At 41.9% G+C, this 24625-nt stretch overlaps 2 protein-coding genes across 4 annotated transcripts; one reads left to right on the top strand and one right to left on the bottom strand.

Moving 5' to 3' along the window:
- Positions 1 to 102: 102 nt before the first annotated feature.
- Positions 103 to 13359, top strand: PROZ (protein Z, vitamin K dependent plasma glycoprotein). 2 transcript variants are annotated; one of them, XM_030234592.2, is made up of 9 exons: positions 103 to 280; positions 2215 to 2378; positions 3735 to 3759; positions 6491 to 6604; positions 7893 to 8024; positions 9259 to 9344; positions 9431 to 9554; positions 10081 to 10558; positions 13230 to 13359. In XM_030234592.2, exons 1-9 carry the CDS (start codon positions 214 to 216, stop codon positions 13249 to 13251), a joined length of 1212 nt encoding a protein of 403 aa, XP_030090452.1. In that variant the 5' UTR covers positions 103 to 213; the 3' UTR covers positions 13252 to 13359. The 2 variants fall into 2 exon arrangements, with proteins under 2 accessions (XP_030090452.1, XP_009083712.2); XM_009085464.3 differs by lacking the exon at positions 13230 to 13359 and having other exon boundaries at positions 107 to 280; positions 10081 to 11329.
- On the bottom strand, positions 11442 to 23853 carry PCID2 (PCI domain containing 2). 2 transcript variants are annotated; one of them, XM_009085463.4, is made up of 14 exons: positions 23686 to 23853; positions 22117 to 22206; positions 21471 to 21544; positions 20719 to 20784; positions 20129 to 20170; positions 19594 to 19648; positions 17899 to 18002; positions 17175 to 17250; positions 16914 to 17055; positions 15816 to 15916; positions 13664 to 13737; positions 13376 to 13501; positions 13043 to 13166; positions 11442 to 12054 (listed from the first exon to the last, which is right to left on the bottom strand). In XM_009085463.4, exons 1-14 carry the CDS (start codon positions 23719 to 23721, stop codon positions 11962 to 11964), a joined length of 1203 nt encoding a protein of 400 aa, XP_009083711.1. In that variant the 5' UTR covers positions 23722 to 23853; the 3' UTR covers positions 11442 to 11961. The 2 variants fall into 2 exon arrangements, with proteins under 2 accessions (XP_009083711.1, XP_050830731.1); XM_050974774.1 differs by lacking the exon at positions 23686 to 23853 and adding an exon at positions 23467 to 23658.
- Between the last annotated feature and the right edge of the window lie 772 nt (positions 23854 to 24625).

Here is a 24625-nt window from a genome sequence, read left to right as displayed (position 1 = left end):
TGCTACTGAGCGAGGCGTTGTTTTCTTTGGTTTGCTTTGGGTTTGTTTTTTGGGTTTTTTTCCCCATGTGTTGACATTGCAGATGTGATTTGCCCTTAGAGGTTTTGTTTTCTCATGAGCAGCTGGACTTTAAACTCCAACATCTCTCCTGTAACCATTCCCCACAAGAGCTGCAGGAATGCAGGCAGGCACCAGTAGTCTCAGAGGGTAACAATGGCAAGGTGCTCTTGGATAATATTCTTCCTTCTCTCTGCCCTTTTCCTTCAGACAGAGCAGGCAGGTATGGCTTTTGTTTTGTTGCACCTTTGGTTCTGATTTGTGCTGCTGCTTTTCTAAAAACACCAGTAATTTTTTACCTTGTATAATGTTTACTTTGTAGCACAGAGTGAAATCAATGAAAACAGTCTGTTCCTTTTTTCTTTAAATTTCTGCTGTTTATTTCATGCAGCTAAGCAAAAACTGCTGTAAGCTAATGGGTCAATGCAGTTTTGAAGTACCATCATTTATGCCAGGGTAATACCCTGGAGTGCCCCAGATATTAAAGTGAATTTTGTTTTATATTTCTAGTTGCTGCTGAAATAAAAATGAGAGAGTCCTGTGGAAGAGGCCAATAAGCATGCTCATTTTAGCTCAGAGAAATTTATGTTTCTGTATTAATGCTCCATGGTCTGTCAAAAATAAGGAGGAGCCAGTCAAGGAAGAAAAAATGGTGTTCTCTCAAGAAAGTCAAAATACCCTGCAGCAGAAGTTCACTGCCAGCTGTGCTGCCACTGCACGGCAGAAATATGTGCTGGGGTTCAGGCAACATTTAAAATGCAGAACAGAGTCATGAAGCTTTCCTTTTTTTAATATCATGTGCAAGACAGTTGCTTATGGGATATCCTTTAAAAAGATAACTAAATATCTGTACACAGTGTTGGAATAATTTTGCTATTGCTCTCACCTTTTCTAATTCTATGATTATTGATTACTTCAACCAGCAGTGTTGGGTCCCCAAACACTGTATAAAAGAGAACAAAACCCTGAATATTCCCTGCCCCAACACATTTACTTTCCAAGGACAGAAGAACTGACAAACGTGCTGACACACACGGTCACACATTGCTTCATGTGGAAGATGAGGCTCCAGGGTGGCACCAGCTGCCCAGCCAGCAGGCAGCTTTTGATGGAGGTGTCATTAGCAAAGAGTAGTTTTAAGATCTGTTAACTGGTTTCTCCTCCTCTTTACTCAAATCTGAAAGATTACAGTGTCTTCCACATGAACAGCTCTTAACTATGAGCTTCAGAACTTCATAACTTCATAACACAACATTAGGTAAAAATCCACTCTTCCTCTCACTGGTTGTTGCTCTGGACAGGGTGACCCTGCTTCCCAGCCCTGGACAAGAGGAAGGATAAACCCATTGGCATGCAATGGCAATGTTGCTGCAGGGCTCCCAGAACAGGCTGGCTCCTGGGAAGAGCAGAAAAAAATTTCTACACTCAGAGCAACAACCAGTGAGAGGAAGAGTAGATTTTTACTTAATGTTATGTTATGAAGTTATGAAGCTCATAGTTAAGAGGGCTATATCCCATATATGTGAAAGACACTGTAATCTTTCAGATCTGAGTAAAGAAGAGGAGAAACCAGTGTCTTCCACATAAACAGTGGTATGGGATATAGCCCTCTTAACTATGAGCATTGCTGAGGGGAAGTTTTTATTTATTCCCCTTAAAAGAGAATTGATTGAGAACTCAGCCATGTCATGGCTTTGCTTCTGGACAAAAAAAAATTGCCATGAACTAAGACTGAAGAGCATCAGTCTGGATCCACCATCATAATACCACTAATATCCACTTCTACCAATGCATCTGAGACCCCTGTGCAGTCTCACAAAATAGCCTTTGCCTTTTATAATAATGTTTTCCCCCTTTCCCTGGCTGTGCCACCACACTCTGTTCTGTATGTCTCGTGCAGTAAAAGAATTTGCCAGGAAGGGTTTCAAATTCCCAAATTCCCACTGCTTGGGAGCAAGTCAGGCATTCCCCAGAAGTAAAAGGTCTCAACTCCTCAGCTGAATTTGGGCTAAGACAGTAGAGCTCTTTAAGCATGTAAGTTTAATATGGCTGAAACCCCAAATCAGCCAAGATTATTCATCTTAAAAAGAAAGGTAAAAGTATATAAGGAAATTAATCTAAATACTTATATTAGTGTTTTGTCATACAATGTTCCAGTATTTATATCAGCTCATGATGCAAACAGTGTTATCAAGAGACAGAGACGTGCCAGTTCCATCCTTCTGGAGGAGATCCTTCAAGGCAGCTTGGAAAGAGAATGCCTAGAAGAGAGATGTACACATGAAGAAGCAAGAGAAGTATTTGAAAATGATGAAATGCTTGTAAGTATTTTGTTTCCCTGCATGCACAATAAAGACTGCTGCCACGATCCTTTACTTGTGAAACACGAGACTGCTCCATTTGTTTGGGTTTCTCTCTGTGTGAAATCTTTGATTTGCCATCTCAGCAGGTAGCAAGCAGGTGTTGTCCATGGTCAAAATGGAAATGAGGAGGTCAGCTCTGATATTGTCCTCTCCAGAAAATGATGTGTCATGCTCCTTGTATTAGTAAATCACGTGGCTGCTGTCCCATCGTGCCCACTCACAGAAATACAGCTTCAGCATCCCTTAGGGACCAGGAGGGGCAAAGGGGTATTGGTCAGCAGAAGAGCACCTGGAGGGCAGCACAAAGGAATTCCAGCCACTCCAGCCCATCAGGGCCCAATTCAGATGCCTTTATGCAAATGCATGCAGCATGGGAAATAAATGATAGGAGTTAGAGTTGTATGCGGCACTGGAAAAGGTTGTCCAGAGAAGCTGTGGATACCCCATCCCTGGAAGTATTCAAGGCCAGGCTGGATGGGCCTTTGAGCAACCGGGTCTAGTGAAAATGTTCCTGCCCACTGCAGGAGATTGGAACTAGATGATTTTTAAGGTCCCTTCTAACTCAAATAATTCTGTGATTTTATGATTGGGACAGAGGGAGTCAATACACCAGCAATTAGTGGGGCCTATAGAGACAGGCTCACTTGGTGAGTAGCTGCAAATTCCTTTGCACCAGGGGCTCTCCAGACTTATACAGATGGATGCTGTGCCCTTTAATGGGAACCTGGATGGAGTTTTGTTTGCAGGGAAAGCAGAGGAAACAGCTGTAGGGCTGCCCATGGGCAGCCGTGGTGCTTTGGGGAAAGGAGGTGGGCAGAGGTGTGGCTTTGGGGAAAGCAGTCCAGGGTCATCTGCAGTACCCAGGGAGATGCAGGGCCCAGGGTGGGGGTGACCAGCAGTGGTGCCCACAGCTCTGCTCTGTGCTGACCACTCTGCATCCAGCAGCACCTGCCAGGGGCCAAGTGGGATGGGACAGGATGGGGTCACTTCCCAGGCTGCTGCACACCAGAGAGACAATAGCCAACTGGTTTTTTCAGGGACCTGCATTGCTAAAGGATCCAGCTGTTTCTCTCTGGCCTGTGAAGTGTTTATTTTCCTGTACAGCTTCTTAAGAAACAGCAAAGTAAGCAGCAGGCAAAGCCCCTCCCTTCTTGTGTGTATATTTGCTAGCAGCACATTATAGTTGTGCAATTCTGTAAACATTAAACCACTGTATATATTCTCTAATAACATGTTTTTGGGTTTAGCAAAATATTTATTACATATTACATTACTTGGGAATTAAAATCTAATTTCCTTTTTTTTTCCACACAGAAAATATTTTGGGAAGTCTACTACGGTAAGCTGGCCTCTTGATTTCTCTCCTTCATAGTACTGTCACATTATGAACATTATGATTCAGTCTAATACTGGTTTTCTAAGAGTTTATTCTATGAGAAACAATCAGTCTCTCTTTGTCATGTCTGTAGTAAACCAGAATCTGCAAAAACAATAAAAGCAGAAGATGAGTAAAGGTTATCATAGTAAATAGGCTACTTCTTTTCCTGAATCTGAAACAGCCTGGGACATGAGAAAGTATGTTTTGCTGATACAATAGAGCAGCACAGTTCTACCAGCAAAATCTCCCAAGTACAGAATTAGCACTAAAACCTGGGCAAGACAAATAGATGTTAAAAGCTACTGAGCTGTCTGCAAACTCTGCACAGTGGGATTGCATCATTCCCTGTCAGGTGCCAAGGTGAGAAACAAATCTCTAGAAGCTGAGGGCCTGATGTAACTAAATGCCACCTGAGCAGGAAGCCTGTGCCATCAGCTCATGGTGACTGTGCCCTATTTCCCTCCTTTTTTTTCTGCATGCTTCATCCCAAGTTTTTCTCTTGTTTTTAACTTAGCTATTATTAATTTCTAATCTTGGGTTTAAAGAGTGGAAAAGGAGGTGGCAAAACCAGCAGTCAGTAATAACTTTCTGCACAAGCCACTAAGTCATTGAGTCCTGGGAACCATTGCATAGAAGAATCCCATCAGTGCTATAAAGGTTATGAAGAATGATGCTAAATATCTGGCATTTTATTACTTTTGTGAGGGTGGGATTAATTTCTAATTTGAGTCATTTACTAAGCATGTCATGCAGGCTTCCTCTCTAGCCTAGGATGAGAGAAGGGAAACCAGTTCAGAATGGTCAGTTCAAGCTTGGCCTCAATCAGGACACATTACTGACTTCAGACTCAGGGGTGGCTTTCTTGCTGTAGTTAAAAGCCATATGCTCTGTCTTCTTCCTAAAGAACAGCAGTGTGTGTTTCCCTCTCTGTGATGTCTTCTCTGACATTTTGGAGTGTTGCCTTTGAAAAGTGGCTTTTTCCTCCTCACTAAACAAACACATTTTTTCATCCTGTCTTCCAATAATCTCATTTTCTAGACCTCTGGTATCTGTGTTGCTTTCCACTGAAAGTCCAGGGTGCAGTGGATAAAATCTGCATTGTGAATACAAGAGGAAAGGTTGAGCACCCACCTAACTGCTGGGTCACCCACCAGCTCTGTTCTGCACTGTTTTGTCCCTTCAAGTCAAAACTGATCTAGTGGCAGTTTGCTGGATGTCTGCTGTCAGGGCGCTTTGCCTGAGGTCACACTTGTCCCTGACCCTCTTTTATCAACAGTATAAACTTCACTATTACCAATCTCCCTTTGAACATCACTTTCCAAAAGTTCTGTGCAAGCCATATAGCAGTCTGCTCACTGAATGGCAAAGTCATTTGAGACATTTCTATTTTATCATGTTCACTGATTCCCCCTAGGTCCCTTATCTATATATGATTAGATGTAAATGGTTTAATTATTTTGATGTTGAAAAATGTATATTGGTTTTTACTACCCTCCTTTTTATATTGCTGTGTGATTACAGTTTAATCATAGCTTGCCAGTAACAGGAATCAGGCAAATTTCTCTATACTTCTTTGAATCTTCTCTTTCCTCCTTTAAGAAAGCTAGGTGCTGGATTTATTTTCTTTCCAGCAAAGATTTCAGAAGCTTGAATCCATCTAACTGCTTCAGGCTGCAGGGGTAACCCCTCCCTAGCTTCAGCTCCTCAATTCCGCCTGCTCAGCTGTGCAGGTGAGATTCCCCCAATTCACCCAAAAATGCTCTCTGGAGGCCTACATTGTACTTGGATATGCTGGTGGCATTTGACTGCAGATGGGTTGAAGGTGGTGACTCTTTCAGCCAGTATTTTAGTACATCTAACACTCAAAGACATAGTGCCCATAGCCTAAGCAGATGATGATTGGTGGGTTTTTTCCCAGCAGCTGGCAGAGTTTTCACTTCTCCATTCCCGAAATCAGGTAGGGCAGCTTGCTGACTGAATTAACCTCTCTGACGAGGTGTTAATTTTTAGAAAGTTTGGACAGCATGTCCCAGTTTAGGCTCTCTTGGCTTGCTTACTGATAGCCTATGTCTAAATTAAGTAGTTGTTACTTGGATCATGTTTTCAAACTGCTTAGGAGTCATTCCTGTGGGCAGCTTGAAAGGAAACTGGCAGCTCTGCCTGGTGCTTCACTCCCAGTGAGGACAGCCTCTTGTTTCAATGTTCAGTTCAGCAGAAAGAGCAAGCTTGCTAGTGTCTGAGCTGCTGCATGATAATTGTGCAGGTATATAAAAGTTATATTTCCTCCTGTTTTGATGTTTCTTGCCTTACACTTACTCTGTAATTTTGATGCCAGCTTTTTCTATCCAGTACATATCAATCTAACATGGGAGACCTAAAACACCAGTCTTATATCACATTCGTAAAAAAGCAGGAACTGTGACTCAGTCCTTTTCCCTGAATCAGAGCATCCATCCTCCAGAAGGAGGCTCTGCCTCTGGGCAACTCCCAGCCTCTCTGACAGGGGCTGCAAGAGCACCTCTGGCAGCAGATTTGAGCTAAAATTACCCCTGAGGAGCAGTTTAGTGGCACTTAGCCCATTTCCTTCCAAACTGCTCTCACAACACTTCTCTGAACAGCTCATGTGCTGGGATGGGGGCTGTGTAATTTGGGATCTGTGCTGGTGGTGACTCCTCCCTCTCCATTTCTTCAGGTGGCAGGAGGTGCTCCTCAAGCCCCTGCCAGCACAATGGTGTGTGTGAGGACAGCATCCGTGGCTACACCTGCACCTGTGCTGAGGGCTACGAGGGAGAGAACTGTGCTTTTGGTAAGGCATTGCCCCTTCTGAGAAGCCCCACCTCATCTTGTCACAGGGTGCCCCCATGAAACCATACCCAGCTCTCCCATGGTGCCACTTACCGTGGTTTTGGGTAAAACACACAGCTCTGGCAGAGCAGGGGTGATGTGTGCTGCCTGCCTGCAAAACATTATGGAATCCTGAGGTTCCATGGGTAGTCCCTGTGCCCTGAGCCTTCCTTCTCCGGGGTTGCAGCAAAAGAGCTGAAACCAAACCATGTCATGGGTACACCCCAAAGCCAGCCCTGCCACTGCCATCTGTGCTGCCTGGCTGCTTGTCCTGCTGTGGTCCCAGGTGTGTGGCCTGAAGGAACAAGGCTGCAGTGCCAGGGTGGCTTTCCTGGTGCTTCTGAGGCCACACACCCCCACAAGACAGTCCCTCAGGACAGAAGGACGCCAGAAAACAAACTGTTTCTAGTGGTAGTGAGAAGCATAAAGTAAAACAGATGTGTTCCGGCACAAGAAAACCCTGGGCCAGATCCTACATTTTTATATCTGCCAGGTTCTACTTTCCAGCCCTGACATCAGGATTTCTGCTGGTTCAGAGGTCCCCTGGGGTGGGAGACGCCCTGGCTGCAGCAAGGCAGGGTGGTTCTGTGTATAAGGGGTGTGACTGTGAACAGCTTCTGGGGAGCACAGAAGGTGACACAGCTTGGACCAGTGCTGGGAACTAGATCATCTCAGAGCCTTAGGCAGCCATGTTATACAGGATTTTTTGCTACCTATTAGCTAGATCAAATAACAGTTGCTTTGTGCTAACAGTTTAAGTGCTTGCTTAGCTATGGAAAGTCAAGCATGTTTTGAAGTTCATACTCCCTTTCTTTTTTCTTATCTTTGGTAGCTGATGTGTGCAAAATCAAACAATTGTGAAAAATGAGAGCTTCGGGTTTTTGTCAAAACCAGAAACCTTAGCTGCCTTCTTCCTCAAACAATACTTGTGTTCATAAGGTACAACAGTTCCCCTTGCTGCACATACTTGGTGTGTTGTTTAAAAACCCATGGCACCCTTTCCCAGAACTCAGAGGTGCAGTGTCTGCTGCAGGGAGGTGCAGGGGGGGAGCACAGTTTGCATTGAGTCTGTGAATGCTGCAGAGACTCAGCTCTCTCCAAGTTCTGCTTAACAAGGGGGGAAAATCCCAGTGGTAAATACGACCAAGCAGTCCCAGCCCACATCTGCACAAAGTGCATAAAAAATAAAACACAGAGGACTCAAGCGATGAAAGAATACTCCATGTTTTTTCTCTGCTTGCTCTGTTTAGCTAAAAATGAATGTCACCACCAAGCAAAGGTAGGATGTGACCACTTCTGCTATCCAGGAAGAGATTCCTACCGCTGTTCCTGTGCTGATGGCTACAAGCTTGGGAAGGATAAAAAACAGTGCATTGCATTAGGTAGGTGTGAGCACGGAGGTAAAGGGGGGCACCTGCTCAGGGCTGGGTGGGCAGGCCACCATCTAACAGACGGGATCAGCCTGCTTTGAGCCTAAAGCAATATTACTGGGTAGAAAAAGGAATCTAGGGACCACCACCTGAGATGCCAAAGTAATGGTAAAAGAAGGGCTATTTGATCAGAACATTTAAGTATGAATCAGCAGAGAGGACTTGCACCACCCTACATATCACTCCCTGGACCAGGTTTTCCACTCCTGTGTTTGGTAAAGAGTAATTCTGCTGAATACATGTTTGCTTGGGAATGAGATTCAGCTGATTCCTATCAGGTGACCAATTGTCTAATAAATGAAGGGAAACATTTGCTGCCATATTAATTAGCTTGAAACAGTAGCCCTTTTTAGTTCTTCAGTCTCAGGTATCTCATTCAATTTCATCCCCTTACAAAGCAGGTCTACTAAAACCACAGAAGTATATTTAGACCTGTGCCCGTATGAGCACAAGTGGGGCAGCCAAATAGGAGTTCAGCTGTAGAGCCATGTTTTTGGCAGTGAAAGACTGATGTCCACACTCAGTGCACACTTCAAGTGGGCTTTACATCTAACTGGCCAAGTTCAGTCCTGTGGACTAAGCACCAGTCAGCTGTGAGACCATGGCATGTGTGCACCTGGAAGGTGCCCTGTGGTTTAGCTTCACCTGAAAAGGATCCAGTGTGTGTGACCCAAACCCAATCCAAATGGAAGTGTGACAAATGGAGATAACTGGGTGAGCCAATAAAAAAGTATGTGTGTTGTTTGAACCAGATGAGAAAGGCATGCATGTCCCTAGAGTGGCAGCTGTAACAAGGAAAACCCAGGATTTACCTTGTCCAGACTGGGCCCCAGCTCTCAGGTATTTGACACAATTTTGAATACAGGATACAAAGATGAAAAAACAAGATGTGCTAACAGTTGGCTGGAGAGGAAGCCCCATTTCATTAGTGAAATGAAGCACAGTAAAACCTGGTCCCTGCAAGCCTAACACAGTGAACACGTTCAGCCCATTGCTGAACTATTATGACTACAATTACCAAACAAATTCTTCCAATTTTCACCAGCTGAGATATTGTCATTCTCCTTTTCCTTTGCACAAAAGCAGAACCCCAAAGTCTAGGTGGAACAGTAGGCAAATGCAGGTATTAGCTATCTTGAAATATACAGCATGAAGTTTTGATGTTTTTCTTTTAATCATTTGTTAGATGCATGTGCATGTGGCAGACTTCAAGACAGTGATAACTTAATATGTGAAACCAGGAAGAAAAGTGATGAGCGATTTCCTTGGCAGGTATTCCTAGCAATTCATCAAACCCATCATTTTATCCTCACATGGATAGTGTTATCTATTGGAGGTTTTTTTTTGCATTTTCTTAGGTACTGCTGCTAAACCCAGAAGGGAAAGGATTCTGTGGAGGAGTGTTGCTAAAAAGTAACTTCGTGTTGACCACAGCAGAGTGTGCCCTTCTCCACAGCCATTTTCAAATCAGGGTTGGTGGTGGTAGGTGATCCAACATTTTTTATTGCTGCAGTACATTTCAGTATTGACAAGCTAAATTTTAAAAAAGCTTACTAAACTTCTTGCTGCATAAAAATATTGTTAAAGGAAACAAACATGATTTTATTTCATTTAAGCATCTCAGTCGAGTATCTGAGCTAGAACTACAACTACCCCACATTCCCCTTTACAAGGCAAGCAGAGGTAAGTGCCTCTTGAGCACAGCTCAGACACAGCTCAGAACTCAGCACACAGACATCAGCTAAACATGGTGGATTGAGTGGTGACTTGTTTCATGCCAAAATCCACATCAGTGCTGGATATTCATCCTTACTGCTGAAAATATTTGTGCTCCTACCAGCATTAAAAAGCTGCCAGTGTATCATTGCTTGTTTCCCTTTACTGCAGAGGAAGCGTGCCTTTAGCTCCTCTGCTGCACGTGTTTCTCAGCATGACCAGGAGCCTGCATGCAGCTTTCAGGTCTCTGATAAACTATTCCTAAGAGCAGTCAAATGTCATTGCTCCACAGGGCCTAATGGAACAAGTGGAAGTGGGAAGATAATGCAAATTAGGGAGAAGCACATTCACATCCGGTATGAGGAAGACACTGGTGAGAACAACATTGCATTACTACAACTTCAAGAGCATGTTGAGTGTGACAGCTCCCACCTTCCTGTGTGCACCCCTGAGAGAGACTTTGCAGAACACGTTTTAATTCCAAAACTGGCTGCTACAGTCAGCGGCTGGAGAATGGCGGGTGATGAACTTCAAGGCGAAGAGCTGCAGGTTTCATACCTGCCTGCTGAGGACTGCAAGCAAATACTCAACATCAGCCTCACAAACAGGCAGTTCTGTGGGCACCTACAGGAGGCTGTAGACAAACATCTGGTTGGAGGAAGCTTTTTGGTTACTGAGTACAAGGGCACGTGGTTTCTGACTGGTATCCTGGGATCCTGGCCGCTGGAAGACACTGACTGGGAAACAATGCTTTTCACCAACACTGCAAGGTATATGGTATGGGTTAAACAAAAAATAAAGTAAGGCACAAACACAACCAACTCTCAAGCACCAAGCCCCTCCTAATCATTGCAAGGAAACACATGGATGCAGCCAGTACCCCCATTTGACTCTACTACTATTTGCAGCAATGGAAGCTGCAACAATGACATGTACTTAACTCTAGTTTGTACAGAAAAGCCTATTTGTCTTTCCTTCTGCTGACACACAGTACTGTGAGTCATGATACAGCAACCTAGTTATTGAACTAAAAACTGATTTAATTTTAAATTTCCTAGAACTGTTCATCCTAAACTTCAAAACATGTTGAATATTTTTCTGTGATTTCAAATGTTGCTAGTACCCTGAGGTTTGATTAAGCAAATTTATATTCTTATTTCAGGATTTATACAAGTAAAACTTAAAAGACATGGGGATTTTCAAGCTTTTAAATGTCTTTGTTGAGGTAGCACTTGACATTTTCATCACACTAAAAAGTGCTTCCCCTCATACATGGAATTTATGTTTACCCTTATGAATGATGCCCATATCAGTTAGAGGGTAAAATAAAACCCAGCTGTCAAAGACAACAAAAAATAAGTGTTTTATTTGTTTTAAAAATAATTTAAAACCCCCAAACTAAAATCTCATCAGTCTGGACAAAGTTATATTGTACCACCCCCAAACAAACAAACCAACCCCTGGATATTAACACTTAAAATACTGGATTCAGTGGAAGTGTTTTCCCCAAAAGCAAAATAAAACAGAGTATGGATACTTTAGCTAAATGAGATTTTGTTCATCATAACAAAAATTAAACAAAATATGACCAGAATTAAAAAAAATCCCAAAGCCATCTGTAGGCACCAACCACATATACTCAAAACCCATAAGTATTACTGACACAGTAAAGCTTTTGGTGTCAAACACTTCTGTATTTTTCAGAGACAGTTTGAAGAGAGTATTTAATACCAGCAAAATTATTGAGACTTAAAAAAATTGGAAACCATGTAGGAAAACATTACTTCCACTCTGCAGAATGGATTAACACGAGTAACAAAGGCTGATACTTCTCTCTGAAGGATAAACACAGAAATAGTAACATGAAGTACTTTATAAAAGCTTTTAAGTAGTTGGGAAGGAATTTGGAATGCTTTGCTTTATTTCTTCATGAGATACTTTGAATGATCTATAAAGCCTGTGGAAACTACCATTTCAAAGTCAACATTTCATGTCAATGCACTTTGTAACCCTGGCAGCCTTGGCCATTCTGGGAAAGGAGCCACAAACCGTTCCTGGTATTACAGTCCTGGACGTGAACCAGGCCATTGACAGTGTTCTTGGGGTCACTGGGAGCAGTTCCACTGGGCAAGCTGAGTATCTGAGGAGTATTTGCATGGCTAAGATGCAGTACTCAGCAACACACTGTTGACAGTGGAGGAAATGGGTTCTGCTTGCTGACCACAAGCTTCTGATGCTGATGGGATATGTAGCCTTTAATGTGACCCTGGCAGAAGAAGAAAAAAGCATGTTAGGACCTAGAGCTGGTAACACAATCCCTACAACCCAAGCAAACACCTACAAGCTACCCATAGCAGAGCTGTTTATGCTCACTCACCACTGCACTACTGTACTTCAATATCCATGAGGGTCCAGTTTAGGTAACTGGGTCACCTTGGAGAGCCAGCACAAAGCAGGAGCCACCACCCTGTTTATGCACTGAGGGTGCTGTCAGACTGAGAGCCTCTTGCCAGGGCCCCCCATGGGTCTGCTTACACTGCCTCCAAGAGACAGATCTCGACAGAAGTGTTTCTAAATTCATTCTTGCTCACTTTAAAATGAGGATTTTAATCAATTAGTATTCCATACCTAATAAACTAAATGACATAGTAACTTTTCTTTCACACATAGTGTTGTAACAGTGAAAAAAATCTCCCAGTAACCTAGATCACATCAAATAATGTTTCAGAAACAGAGTAGTGGTTAATTTTCTTGCTGACACTACAGTGATGCTTCACAACCTATGATGTAATACATGTATTTAGATTTCAAGCTTTTATCCATTCATAAGCAGTTGAGATTCACTTAGAGTAAAAGACAAAATGTGGAACAGAACCAAAGAAGTCTGGCTCTGTTTTTTTCCAATTTGAGAAGACCAAGAGTCTCCTACTTCAAATGCAGAACAAATCTTTCTGGTGCCACCTGAAAGGCTTCTATTTTTAAATTAATGTTTCTGCATACACAGAAATGTCAGTATTGAATTTGCAATGTGAAATTCAACTACAATTTTAACTGATTCCTGCAAAAATAGGCAGGAACTAGAGGAAGTCCTCAGGGCAAATGAAAACATTTCACTTTGAGCAGAAGTCTCAAAAAAACCCACAAGAAAACCTGGGATTACTGATGAGTTTTTTGTCATAAACTGTTATTCTTTGTCTAATATTTTTCACTGTCAGAAGTGTGGAAGCACTAGACAATAAGTGGTGAGCACTTACCAAATATATGAGGTTAGCTAAAATACACTGGACTTCATCAATATCAACATCATCTACTTGCATGAATTTCAGAGCAATCAGAAAAGCATCTAGAGATAGCTGATGAGTTTTGAGCAGTAAATATCTGAAAGAAAAATAGGAAAAATATGTTATTGAGAAATAATCACTTTAAAATTCTGTTTCTTAGAAAAATGGTCTTTCTACAATGAATTCACCTTAAAAGGAAGTCAGCTCCCTCAGAGAGAACTAAGGAGCATATACAATTCTACCCCAGTCCCAGGTGAAATCCTATTAAATCTGCTTTTGCAAAAATGTAATTTTTGTTATGCTTACACTTTCTTGAAGAGATTTCTGTATGTGATGATTTTCAGCTTCTCAAGGATAAGAAAGATTCCACATCGAATAAAGAAGGTCTCATGCTTTGTTAGAGCATCATTCAGAAGGAGAAGATTTCCTTCACTGCAAGGATAAAGAAATGAAAAAGTGAGAAGGTCTGACACCAGTGAGAAAAGAAAGTGTGACTTGGTAGGAATATGCCTCCCCTGCCTTCCTCAATCACCCCAAAGAAACACTTTTTACTTAATACTTTTTGAACACAAAGCAGAAAAGCAAGCATCATACCTCACAGACTTTGTTACTTCAGCAAACTGCATAAGGTCATACTTTTTTAAGAGCTGAACTGTTGGCATATGGCCCTGAAAAATAAATGGTGTCCAAGTTTTCCAGGGTAAAGTTAAATACATTTTAAATAGAATCTAGTAAAAAAAAATCTAGCTAAAAAAAATTTGTTAAGAGAAAAAAAGAATTTTTAACCACTTTTTTTCCCTACAGAATACAAGTGAATAAAAGTATTTGCAAGACAACCCCCTCGTCCCTCTCAAACACCTCGTAGCACAACTCACAATAACTACTGATTTATCATGATTTAGGGACAATTAATACTTAATGTTAGGGAGCAACTATCAAACTTGTAGAATCAAGATCCTGTGACACGAGGCCTTGGCAGATTCAAATTTTATGTCACAGTTGTATCATTTAATCTACAAACAGAAGAACTGCAGGAATCCCAAGCACTTCCAAAGGAATATGAGCAGTGCTTCAGCCTTGTCAAGTGTTATCACAGCCTGTAACAGACTTTTTTCTTCTCTATGCCTCCATGCAGAAATAAAAATGTCCTCTCAAAAAACAAACACCATCACCATGCCCCCCCCCCAAAAAAAAAAAAGGGAGAGAAAGGTTAAATTTAAAGAAACAAAATTAATTTTTATTGTTAGATCAGGTAAGACTGAACCATCTATAGACTCAAAAAGAAACTTTATCTTTTATCCCCTGCACAGCAAAGATCAGAATGCACATTGACTTGGTCAGACTTTAAATTTAGTTACATCATGCTACGCTGTTGCTAACTCCTTTCCCGGATGAAGGATTAGCTGAGAGCAGAACTGAGCTGCAGGTTTACTGAGAGCTGTTAGGGACAAAAAACCCAACACTCAAGCTATTTTAGTAGTTTGAAGTTAATGTTTGGGCTCTGATTTAAAATAGCAACTGTAAATACAATGACCTTTATCTAGTTTCTTTAATGCCTCTTGTACACTAAAACTGCTTTAGAAAAGCCACATTAATTCTAGGCACTAACAGACCAACCAGTTTAAAGCACCCAGTCAGGACTGGGACAAAACTTTTAGGAAGATTGTTAATCAGTTTTCCTTTATCAACCCTACCACTGATTGATCTGAAAACAACCACTAAGAAAGTCAACAAATAAAACAAGGAAAACAGAAGCCGATTATCATACCCACTATACTCCCCCCTTTACCCACTTGACACACCAAGGGATTGGAAAGGGAGCACTGAAAGAAAAAAGCAGGGAAGTCATAAACAGGTCAGGTGAAAGGCGGAAAATGGCAACTCAATAAAGGCAGGTGATAACAATCTACATGGGTAACTTTGGGAACAGGGCCAGAACAGGAAACTCTAATATCTCGTTCCTGTCACCTCAGTCACAATGAATTAACACTCAGCATAATCCACTAATTCAGGGATACACAAATGTTAGCACAGCACATGGGAAAGGACAGGAACAAGAAATATGTGCTTAATTATTTTAACAGAAATATGAAATGATCAAATAATAACAAGACTTCACTGACTTTTCAGAACCAAAATGCTCTGCCTCATGACCCTTCTGACATGGCCTTGAATGGGAAAATGTATGAGGTACAAATAAAAAAGCCAAAGACAGGCTGCAGTTGTGGCAAACCCCTCTCAACGATCCTCAGCCATCTGTTTGCAAACCCTCCTTTCTTCCACCAGTTGAAATAGGCAGACAAATTTGTTCTAGTGAATTCACACCTTCCATGGCTTTTGTGTGCAACTGATCAGCAGAGGCGTTCTGCTACAAGACAGAAGTCACACTGTGGAGTGCTTCTCCAAAAAATTCAAATATACCTTCAATAAAGCAGTAAGATCAGGTTGCACACTTAGGAGGGGTGGGAGAAAGGTAGGGGGAAAGGAGGGCCAGATTGGTTTTGTTTGGTGGTAGTTTTTTTGTTTGGCTGTGTTATCTCCCCTGCTATCTCCTTTCCCATGTTGCTGTAAAAGACAACTCAACGCTTTTTGCCCTCACATAACAAGGTGTGCATATGCTGGCTCTTACAGGGGTAAAATAGCTTCTGGATTCCACTATGGGAAAACCAAGAAAATACTGAGCATCAGTTTTACAGTCTGCATGTGTACCCCCTTCCCCTTATTCAGGAAAGTAGTATCTACTCACCAACAACATTTTTACTGGCAGCAGGTAGATCAAAATCATTCTTTTGTTCTTCTGGCTTGATCGATGACAGTGCTCAAAGGCAAATGACAGATACTCCTCAGCTGCAAGCACAAGTAACACGAATCAACACAAAAATGGATTAAAGCTGTAACCCAAATTCTGTGCTCAATGTCCATCTCTCTTGAAGACATAACATTTGAAATCGTATAAAAAAGAATCATGTCATTTAAAATACATGAAGTTGGAGATTCACAAAAAATATTACTAGAAAGGTAAGTTCTCCTTCAGAAAGTCAAAGAAAACTTGTCAAGATCTTCATGTCAGACATTACAGTTACAAGTAATATTGGATTTTTAAGCTAATTTCAGTAATATTATTGTGCTCCTATTACAGAAGCAGAGAATCTAAGAAGTGCTGGTAATACACTCTATCCCCTAAACTGAGATTAGGTTCTTCAAGAGATGAAAGCTGAATGCAATGCCCACATCTCCTGAGCTGCAGAAATATGCCAGTGAGACCACACAGCGTAATAGCATGAAACTCTCTCAGCAGCTTCGAGAGAAAATTATAAGCCTGAAAGGCAGAACACAGTTTGGAGTAACAGAGCCAGCTCCAGAACAGATGTTGGTTGAGGGCTGCAGTTAGTGATGAAGCTGTACCCCTTAGCTCTAGAAGCATTTCTGTTAGTGAAATCTATTAGAAATCTAGGAAATGCACTTTGTACATCTTCCAAAATCAATGGATCGAGAAACTACAGTTTGCTGAATATTTCCTATGTGGCATACAACAACTTGGAGAGTTGAAGGCTCCTTTGCCAAACTTTACAAACCTATTCTTTTGGATGCTCGCTCATTTTGTAATGCACACACATAATGCATAAGACTGTAGGGAACTTCACTGACACAAATATTTTAAAGCTGGGCATACACTACAATTAGAAGTGTCATGCAACCTCATCTTTGAGTCAGCCTGTGGGCCTTGGACCTTTCAGCATGACTTTTCCTTTGATCAGTGCAATTCTGAGCCACACACACACACTTCAGCAAGATTTCATGCCAAGCAGCAAGACTTTAAATGTGCCTTTCTGGCACACAGTACCTTGCTTAAAGTCGCTGTCAAACATGGCCTTGCGTCCAACATAGTATTTGTATGTAACTCTCTGTGCCATACTGTACTCATCCTTCAGATTTGAGCTGTCAATTGCTCTAATTAAGGGCTTACAGAGATGGAGCTTGTTGATCTGTTGAAAAAAAAATAGCATTTTTAATCAGCATGTAGATAGATGGTATCATATAAAAACAGGATGGATTTAACTTAGAATATGAAATACAAAACACAGCTTACCAGACTTGTACCTACCTTAAAATAAATTTTGAACAGCTGATTCACAAGAAACAACATGCCCCACTTTTTTGAGTCTTCGATGCCTGCTCGACTGCCATAAGGAAAAAGAAAAAACTTGCTAGTATGAACATTGTAAGAAAATAATGACTTTGTCCTCACAGCAAATTCATTCCATAGATATTCACTCCATAGCATTTTAGGGTAAACATAGGTGTTGCTCTTCTATATATTTTCTCATCATAATGAAAAGATGTCATACAGAATATTATTCATCTGCATAGGGTCCTCACTCCAGTCTGCAGATAACATACACAAGCACAGCAGTGGCTTATATTACCTGAAATCAAAGAAAGACCCCCAAAAAAAGCATTTTTTCTACTTCAGAAGTGTTAAAATTGCTAACACTGGAAACCAGAGCCACCTCTTTTCCATCTAATTAATTCTAATGGAGCAAACTTCACAACTAACAGGGCACAGAAGCATTAATCACCATTCCTAAGAAACAGGGACATACATAATCAGTCCCTCCCAACAATACCTGCTAGGAATGCTAAACCTAAAGTGAGGGCTCTCCCTCTGCAGTTAATAGTCAAGAGATTAAGACAATAAATGAAAAGAGACAAATCTCAGAAGTGTTAATTCTAAGACCTAGATATGGTCTAAGTATGTAGGAAAATCTAAAGCAAAGTTCATTAAGTTCTTAATAATTGACTAGTGGAGCAGAGGGTCCTTCACTTACGTGTCACTGGCACAGACTCGAAAGCAGCCCATCAGAAGCTCTGCTGCTTTTTCCAACATGTCACCCACTTTGCTTTTCCCCTTCTTCACAAGCTGTTGATCTGCCTAGCAAGAAACAATATGCAATTCGACATTATGGTTCACTGGGTTGCAAAGTTTAGTTTTTAAATTCAGCATTTTATGAAGTATTATAGCAAGAGATCTGTCATGGCTGCTGTCTCCCAAATCTAGAAGGCAGTCAAGCTCCCAGAACAAAAGAAAATACTCAGAGAGGCTCTGGACATGCACCAGGCCCAATGTAGAGAAGGAAGACAGCACTGATTATTACCTTTAGTATCACTCAATTTAATGCAGCTCTCAGAAACCCAAATTCAGGTTTAACACCTGAATTGGAGCATTAACACTTCAACTCAAGTGTACAAAGGCCAAGAGCCGGGAAAAAATTATGGACTTTGAGTCTTAGTATTTATAATTTAGTTTCTCTCCACAGCCACAAAGACTAGATGTTATTTTTAAACCATATTCAACAGTTTCCAGTACTGACACACACTTCTGGGACCTGAGACTTCCAGAAGAAAGATAAAACATATGTTACAGCAGCAAGAGGAAAAAAGAATAATTCAGTTGTCAATATATGGGAAAGATCCACACATTGACTGATGCGGAACTTCAACAGAAAAAAATCCAGCAGGTAGATATTTATTATGTGCATTCTAAAAAGCTTTATTATAGTGTTTGCATTCTCACTAGCTGAAACATAAATAAAAGAAATGGAAATGCATCCTGCTGCAGAAGTCTTCTCTGAAACCAGATCCTCTGAATACACTAAGGTTAGAAGATGGAGTTCAAACACTTCCAGCATGACTGATTCAACACTACCCTTTCTCATGCATCTAAGAGACATGGATTTCCCTCATTTAAACTGAGAATTGAGACTTGTTGCAGAGCAGTCACACACACAAAAATACTCCCTGTGCAAGCATTCCACATGTGGTTTTGTGGGTAAGTGGGCACAAGAGAGTGATGAGGGGATGAACACTGAAAATACTGGATACTGTCAAACCCTAACCTCACTTGAACTCTAGCTTCAACTCTTCAGATGAAGTGACTAGGAACAAAACCACAACTCTGCCACTTAACTTGGCCTACAAGTTCTCAACAGATCCCTACAAGAGCTACTTCAATTCACCAGCCTGAGTAAAATAATGTAAATTTGGGGATTATTAGCATGTCAGCAGTTGTACGGGCTCACCAAGGGCTCCAAAGAGCATCAGAAGTGGTGCACACATCTGGAAAAGGGGAGCAGAAAGTTCCCTCTTCAGATCTGGTGAATGGTTAGATCAGCTTGGTTGTCTGTGACACCTCCAGTTGCCACCAAATCTCAGGGATAACATGGAAATAGTGACTTACACCACATGCTACTCAACAAAGAAAATATTTATCCCTTCATAAGTTCTAAGCAACTGCTGGGAGTTGCATTCAGGTCCTCAGAACTCCTCTAGTTCCATCTTCCAATAGGAGGTGGACAGATTGTGCAACCTCACTTTTCAATAGGATTGGATAAATTTAGCATGCCAACAAAATCCTAAACAATGAGTTAAAGAGAACTGAGCAAAATTAGACTGTGTAAAAATATTTCTATTGTGGAAATACCAAACAGATAAAAGTAATGAGGCAGTTAATCAGATCTACTTACATTATTAGCAAAAATTCGAAGATCAAGGGCTACAGAATACATAATAGGTAAGGCCCTGGAAAAGAAAAACATAGTATACTAAGTAGGTGCAAATCAAGCAATAAGACACGAGAAACAAGAGGGTTTTTTTGTTGCTGTTGTTAGCTGGTCATACAATTAGAAAAGTATATATTAATCTTTAAGTGAAGAATGCACTTCTTAAAAGGACAGTTCTTCAAGATCTCAGCATTTCAGAAATCCTACACTACAAAAATTATTTTTAGTCTTTTTTATTGTGGCTGTAATAAAATTCCACTTCTCTTTGAACAAATCCTTCATGTATTTAGATATGGACCATTCCATGTAATTAAGCTCAGATGTTTAGATTCCACACTTTGGACATGAAAACTCAACCAGGCAACAAAGCCAATTAAGGCTTGATTTTAGCATCTCTGGGGATAAATAAAACTATAGGTATAATTTTAGTTTGACTCCAATGGTATTATACTAGGAAAAGATGAGGCTATTTTCTAGTAGCTTTCTACCATGTACTCACCAATTTTCTTCTTTATGTGCCTGAAATGCTCGCAGGAAAGATGTATTGTATTTAGGAAAATTTAAAATGCCATGAAATGAAGCACACATTTGAGAAACAGCTGTTCAGTGGTACCATATATGACTTCAAGAAAGACTAGAAATCAAAACATCATCAAGAAGTTGAGGAGGTGAGTTGCAGCATGGAAGAACATGAGCACAGCCATGCATTCAACTTTGACTGGCAGCACCAGTAAGAAACACTGGCCAGAGATAAGATAGAAGCTTCTTTATCATTATCTTGCCCTCCAGCCACGTACAAAAATGTTATAATGATTTGAGACTCTCCTATATTCTGGGAGAAATTAATATTCTGTTTTAGAGCCAAGTAAAACATTCCTTCTTAGCCCTATAGAAAGCTGGAAGAAGAATGTATCTGGATTTCCTTGCTGGAAGAAGAATGTATCTGGATTTCCTTGCTTAGAAACCTAAACAACTGAAGTGTATTGGGAAGCAGACCACATTTCATTAGATTTTTAAAAACCATAAAGAGAACTTATTCTACAAGAAATTAATCTGAAAACAATATGCAAGATTTATGGAAAAGGATATTGGACAATAACTGTTTGGCATTTGTATGCTTCTACAAAGTCATGGTTTGCAACAGCGTAAGTACACCTGTCAAAGAAAAGGTGCATTAGTGCAACAGAAAATATACATAAATGAAATTCTTATTTTTGTGTCCTACCAGGCAAGAAGTTTTTCAATTTATTTATGGCACAAAGGAATATGACTAGAAGCATTCCTAAAAAACTGCTACAAGTATTTTAATAGAGCACTAAGCTTGATAATTGTAGAAAACAGATGCTAGAGATGAATAGCATTTGTTTTATATAAACTAATGTTTATTGAAACTGTCACCAGGATTAAATTTTAAAAATGCAAGACTGTTGAGAGAGACTAGATGCAGAAAATTATTTAGTAAAAGCCTTACAGAATTAGATACTAAGCTCTCTTAAGAGTACTTTTATGATTAAAATTCCCTTTTAAAAATATTTATTTCCCTCACTTATTTCACTCTAAATTCTTGTGCAGCTAGTATGCAGAGGGGAAACAGCAAGCACTGACACCAAAGCTGTGCCAATGGCCACACACAGATGATAGTCAGGTACACAGAGCAAACTTTATGTGGAGAGGAGAAAGAAAGTCTTTATTTCCGGCAATTCTAGCATTATTTATAAGAGTAATAAACACCAAGTTTTCAGGTGTAAGCCCTTTAAAACAGGAGAGTAAACTTAAGGATATCCTTCCCCATCCCTGCTGAACACCTCACAACTGACTTTACATTCCAGGCCCATCTTTACCTCAAGTGGGCTGCAAACATTTCATCATACGGTGATTCCAAAACTTGTTGACACTTCTCCTCTGGAGATGGAAGCTAAGTGTAGAATAAATCAATAAAACATTACAGGAACATCCAATGCACCAGAAACAGAACATCCCATGCATATTTTGTCATGGCAGTTCTCACAGATTTGCTGGGGTTGGAAGGGACCTCTAGTATGCATCTACCAGAACTTTAAATTACATTAACAATCATATCCAGTGTAATGAATTACTAGTGTGCATTCTGTCTCCAGAACCTGAACAGAGCCAGCCTTAAATAAAAGCATCCAAAACACACAAACACCAAGCCCTTACCACCCACAGCTTTTTTGTCTATGGTGCTTTCCATGGTGCTATGCTAATAACTGATGCAGACCTGGTCCAAAAGGACATTCAAAACTGTATCTATCCAGAAAACAATTCAAAACAGAACAACAAGAACCAACCAGAAAATAAAAATTATATATAGTATCCTTGTAAAAAGAAAAGGGAAGCAAACCTACATGGGGATCCTACCTCAGCCTGTGAAACAGATTTCTGAGGTTTCTCTCCAATGGAAAGGAACCCACACCTAGAGCTGGGAAAACTCAAAGTAAAACAAAAGGTCAAAGAACACATCCTCACCTGTAGTCTTGGGTTTGCAACATGTGGATGTTTAAATGACACTAATTCTGCACAAAATGTACCATCTCTGGTCTCAATGGCTTCTTGTACCTACCAAAGCAAACAGTCACATTACAGAATAAAATCCAGCAACAGGCACACAACATATTTATACAACTACAGAAGCCACCCCCTAGTTACCACTGTTTATGCATATTAATATCCAATCAAATGCAAGTTTTCAAAGGCTTAAAACTGAATAAATAATTTTGTATTTCCAATATACCTGCTGTCCAAAAAGGTCTCAGGGAGCAGGTAGAGAGAACACCATTGTGTTTTTTTCCTTATTTGTAGGATGCAAGCATACATATGTCCATGGGTTTAGCATTGTAAAACAGCAGTTGGGAGCTAGATTTGGTTAAGTTTTTTACAATTCCAGTTGGATTTACAGGCATCAAACACAAATGCAAGGATGCAATATTTGAGAAATGCTTTAAAATGAAGACACAGAGATTTAACATGTAAATATCATTCCAAAGGCAATGTCTGATATTAGACTGATATTCTATCTGCATCCAATGCTTTTGAAACCTACTAAGACTCTAAATGTTATATTCTGTGGAAGAATGGTTTAATCCTACTTTCTGCTAAAGATTACTCCTTGTAAAAATTGTCTGCTTGGACAGGTTATTATTACCAAGGTGGAAATTTATTCAGTTATGGAGACAGTTTTAAGTATTGCTTCTTAAGAGTTTCCTTCACATTGCTTGTGCTTTGTCATATGTTTGTGTCCCAATACGAAAAAAAAAATCTTTTTGATGTATGGAAAGCTCATAACAAATGGGAAAAAAACCCATAGACTAAAATAGCAACAAAAAAGGAAAAATCAACTTTTTAAACTCCTTCAGAAATTTGTGTTTAGCTTTTATTTCAGGCAAAAGAAGATGTAATTTTACGTTTGCAAGATGAAAAACTATCTTGGATGTTCAATGGAGTGTCAACCGAACAAAACGTGGACTTTTCAGAGCAGACTGCTGTCCTGGGAGATCTCAGATGCTCCATTTTTGGAGACTAAAACCGAATTACTTTCTTTTTGTGCCTTAACTAATGCCCGATGAAGTAAGACGGTAACAGCGACGAGAATGCGAAGGTCCAGCAAGAACCGTGCAGAGCGGAGCCGCCAAAGCTCGTCACTGACGGCCCCATCCAGCTGGAACCCCTGCGGCCGCGCTCCTGCCCCTCCATCCTCCACGGCAGAAGCTGTGTCCGCATTTCTGCGCATCTCCGAGCCCCGTATCCCTCGAATCCTGGGCTGCCCTTGCTCCTGGACACACACACAGCTCTCCGTGCCGGTTCTTACACAGAAATTACCTCAGAAACCTCCACACCTCTCAGGCATTCCAGTTGTACATCCTCGGCACTGGGACGGTGCGTGCCTCACGCACACTGAAGAAATATATTTCCCCACTCATCCTCCGTTGATTTATTTCTTAACCGAGGCACCACATTTACAGCAAAGGAAAACACACCCGCATACTCAAACAGGGCCCATAGACTAATTTAAAAAAAAATGAAAAAAACCTTGCTTACTTGCTGCAAATACTGATTAATGGTGATGTGCGCCATTGAAGGCAGAGGAGCTGAGGCGGGAGCCGCACCCCGGTGCCGCCGCGCGAGCCCCGGAATCCCGGAACTGCCCGCGCGCTTCCGGATCCCGGCGCGGCCGAGGGCGGCGGGAACGGGCCCGAGCGTCACGTGACAGCCCCAGGGGCCGCTGCCCCGCCCACCGCGGGCCCGAGGCGTGGCTTCACTCGGGCAGCCAATGGGAGTAAGCGGTGGGCGGGGCTAGAGGGCGCGCGTCAGCGGTAAACCTCGTGCGCCGAGGGCGCCGCGCGTCTAGGGGCGGCGGCGCGGTGTGCGTGTTGGGGCTGTCACCCGTGCTGCCCCTTGTACTCTCGGCTTGCTCAGCAGGCGGGCTGTGCCCTCTGTGTGGCAGGACCCCAGTGGCGGGACACTCCGGCTACTTCCCCGGGAGAGCTATGGAGGCTCTCATCCCCTCTCTCCTCGCTAGCTCCGTTACCCACGGAGACCGCCGGAGGGGGGTCGCGGTGAACTTGGGTGGAAAAAGTTGACTTGAGCATTAAACTCCCGAACAGGTTGACTCCTAAAGGCACTGCCGCCAGGGACATGTCATGCTCCATGTTCGTGCCCACTGGGCTCGGTTGGGTTTGGCAGGTGCCGGTGAGCAGGGCGCAGGCGGCCTCTCGGGCTGGTGGCTTTTGCGGGCGGGAAGGAGCGGCTGCTCCTTGGCTTTCGTTCCGGCCACTCTTGGTGGTTCGGCGGGTACCAGCAAACAGAGCCGGGGCAAGCGAGGCACACCGAGAGGCTGCTGCTGCCGGTGGCAGGCTTCCCCGGCCCGGGAGCCATCTTGTGAGCGGGGCTGGCGCTGCCCGAGAGCCGCGGGCCGCCCGGACTCGGGAACGGGCTCGAACCCGAGCCGGCCGCCGGGGCGGGCGGAGACGAGCGGGCG

Source organism: Serinus canaria, chromosome 1 (assembly GCF_022539315.1).
Source record: "Serinus canaria isolate serCan28SL12 chromosome 1, serCan2020, whole genome shotgun sequence".
Classification (NCBI taxonomy): domain Eukaryota; kingdom Metazoa; phylum Chordata; class Aves; order Passeriformes; family Fringillidae; genus Serinus; species Serinus canaria.
The sequence above is the reverse complement of the archived record's forward strand: the minus strand, read 5'-3'. Positions and strand labels throughout refer to the sequence as shown.

Excerpts from the sequence above, each read along its gene's own strand:
- PROZ (XM_009085464.3), top strand. The coding sequence starts at position 214 with ATGGCAAGGTGCTCTTGGATAATATTCTTCCTTCTCTCTGCCCTTTTC. Across the intron at positions 2,379-3,734 it reads TTGAAAATGATGAAATGCTT|AAAATATTTTGGGAAGTCTA; the intron begins GTAAGTATTTTG and ends TTTTCCACACAG. Across the intron at positions 3,760-6,490 it reads ATTTTGGGAAGTCTACTACG|GTGGCAGGAGGTGCTCCTCA; the intron begins GTAAGCTGGCCT and ends CCATTTCTTCAG.
- PCID2 (XM_009085463.4), bottom strand. The coding sequence starts at position 23,721 with ATGGCGCACATCACCATTAATCAGTATTTGCAGCAA. Across the intron at positions 15,917-16,913 it reads TGACAGCGACTTTAAGCAAG|CTGAGGAGTATCTGTCATTT; the intron begins GTACTGTGTGCC and ends TTGTGCTTGCAG. Across the intron at positions 13,502-13,663 it reads GAAGTAACAAAGTCTGTGAG|TGAAGGAAATCTTCTCCTTC; the intron begins GTATGATGCTTG and ends TTATCCTTGCAG.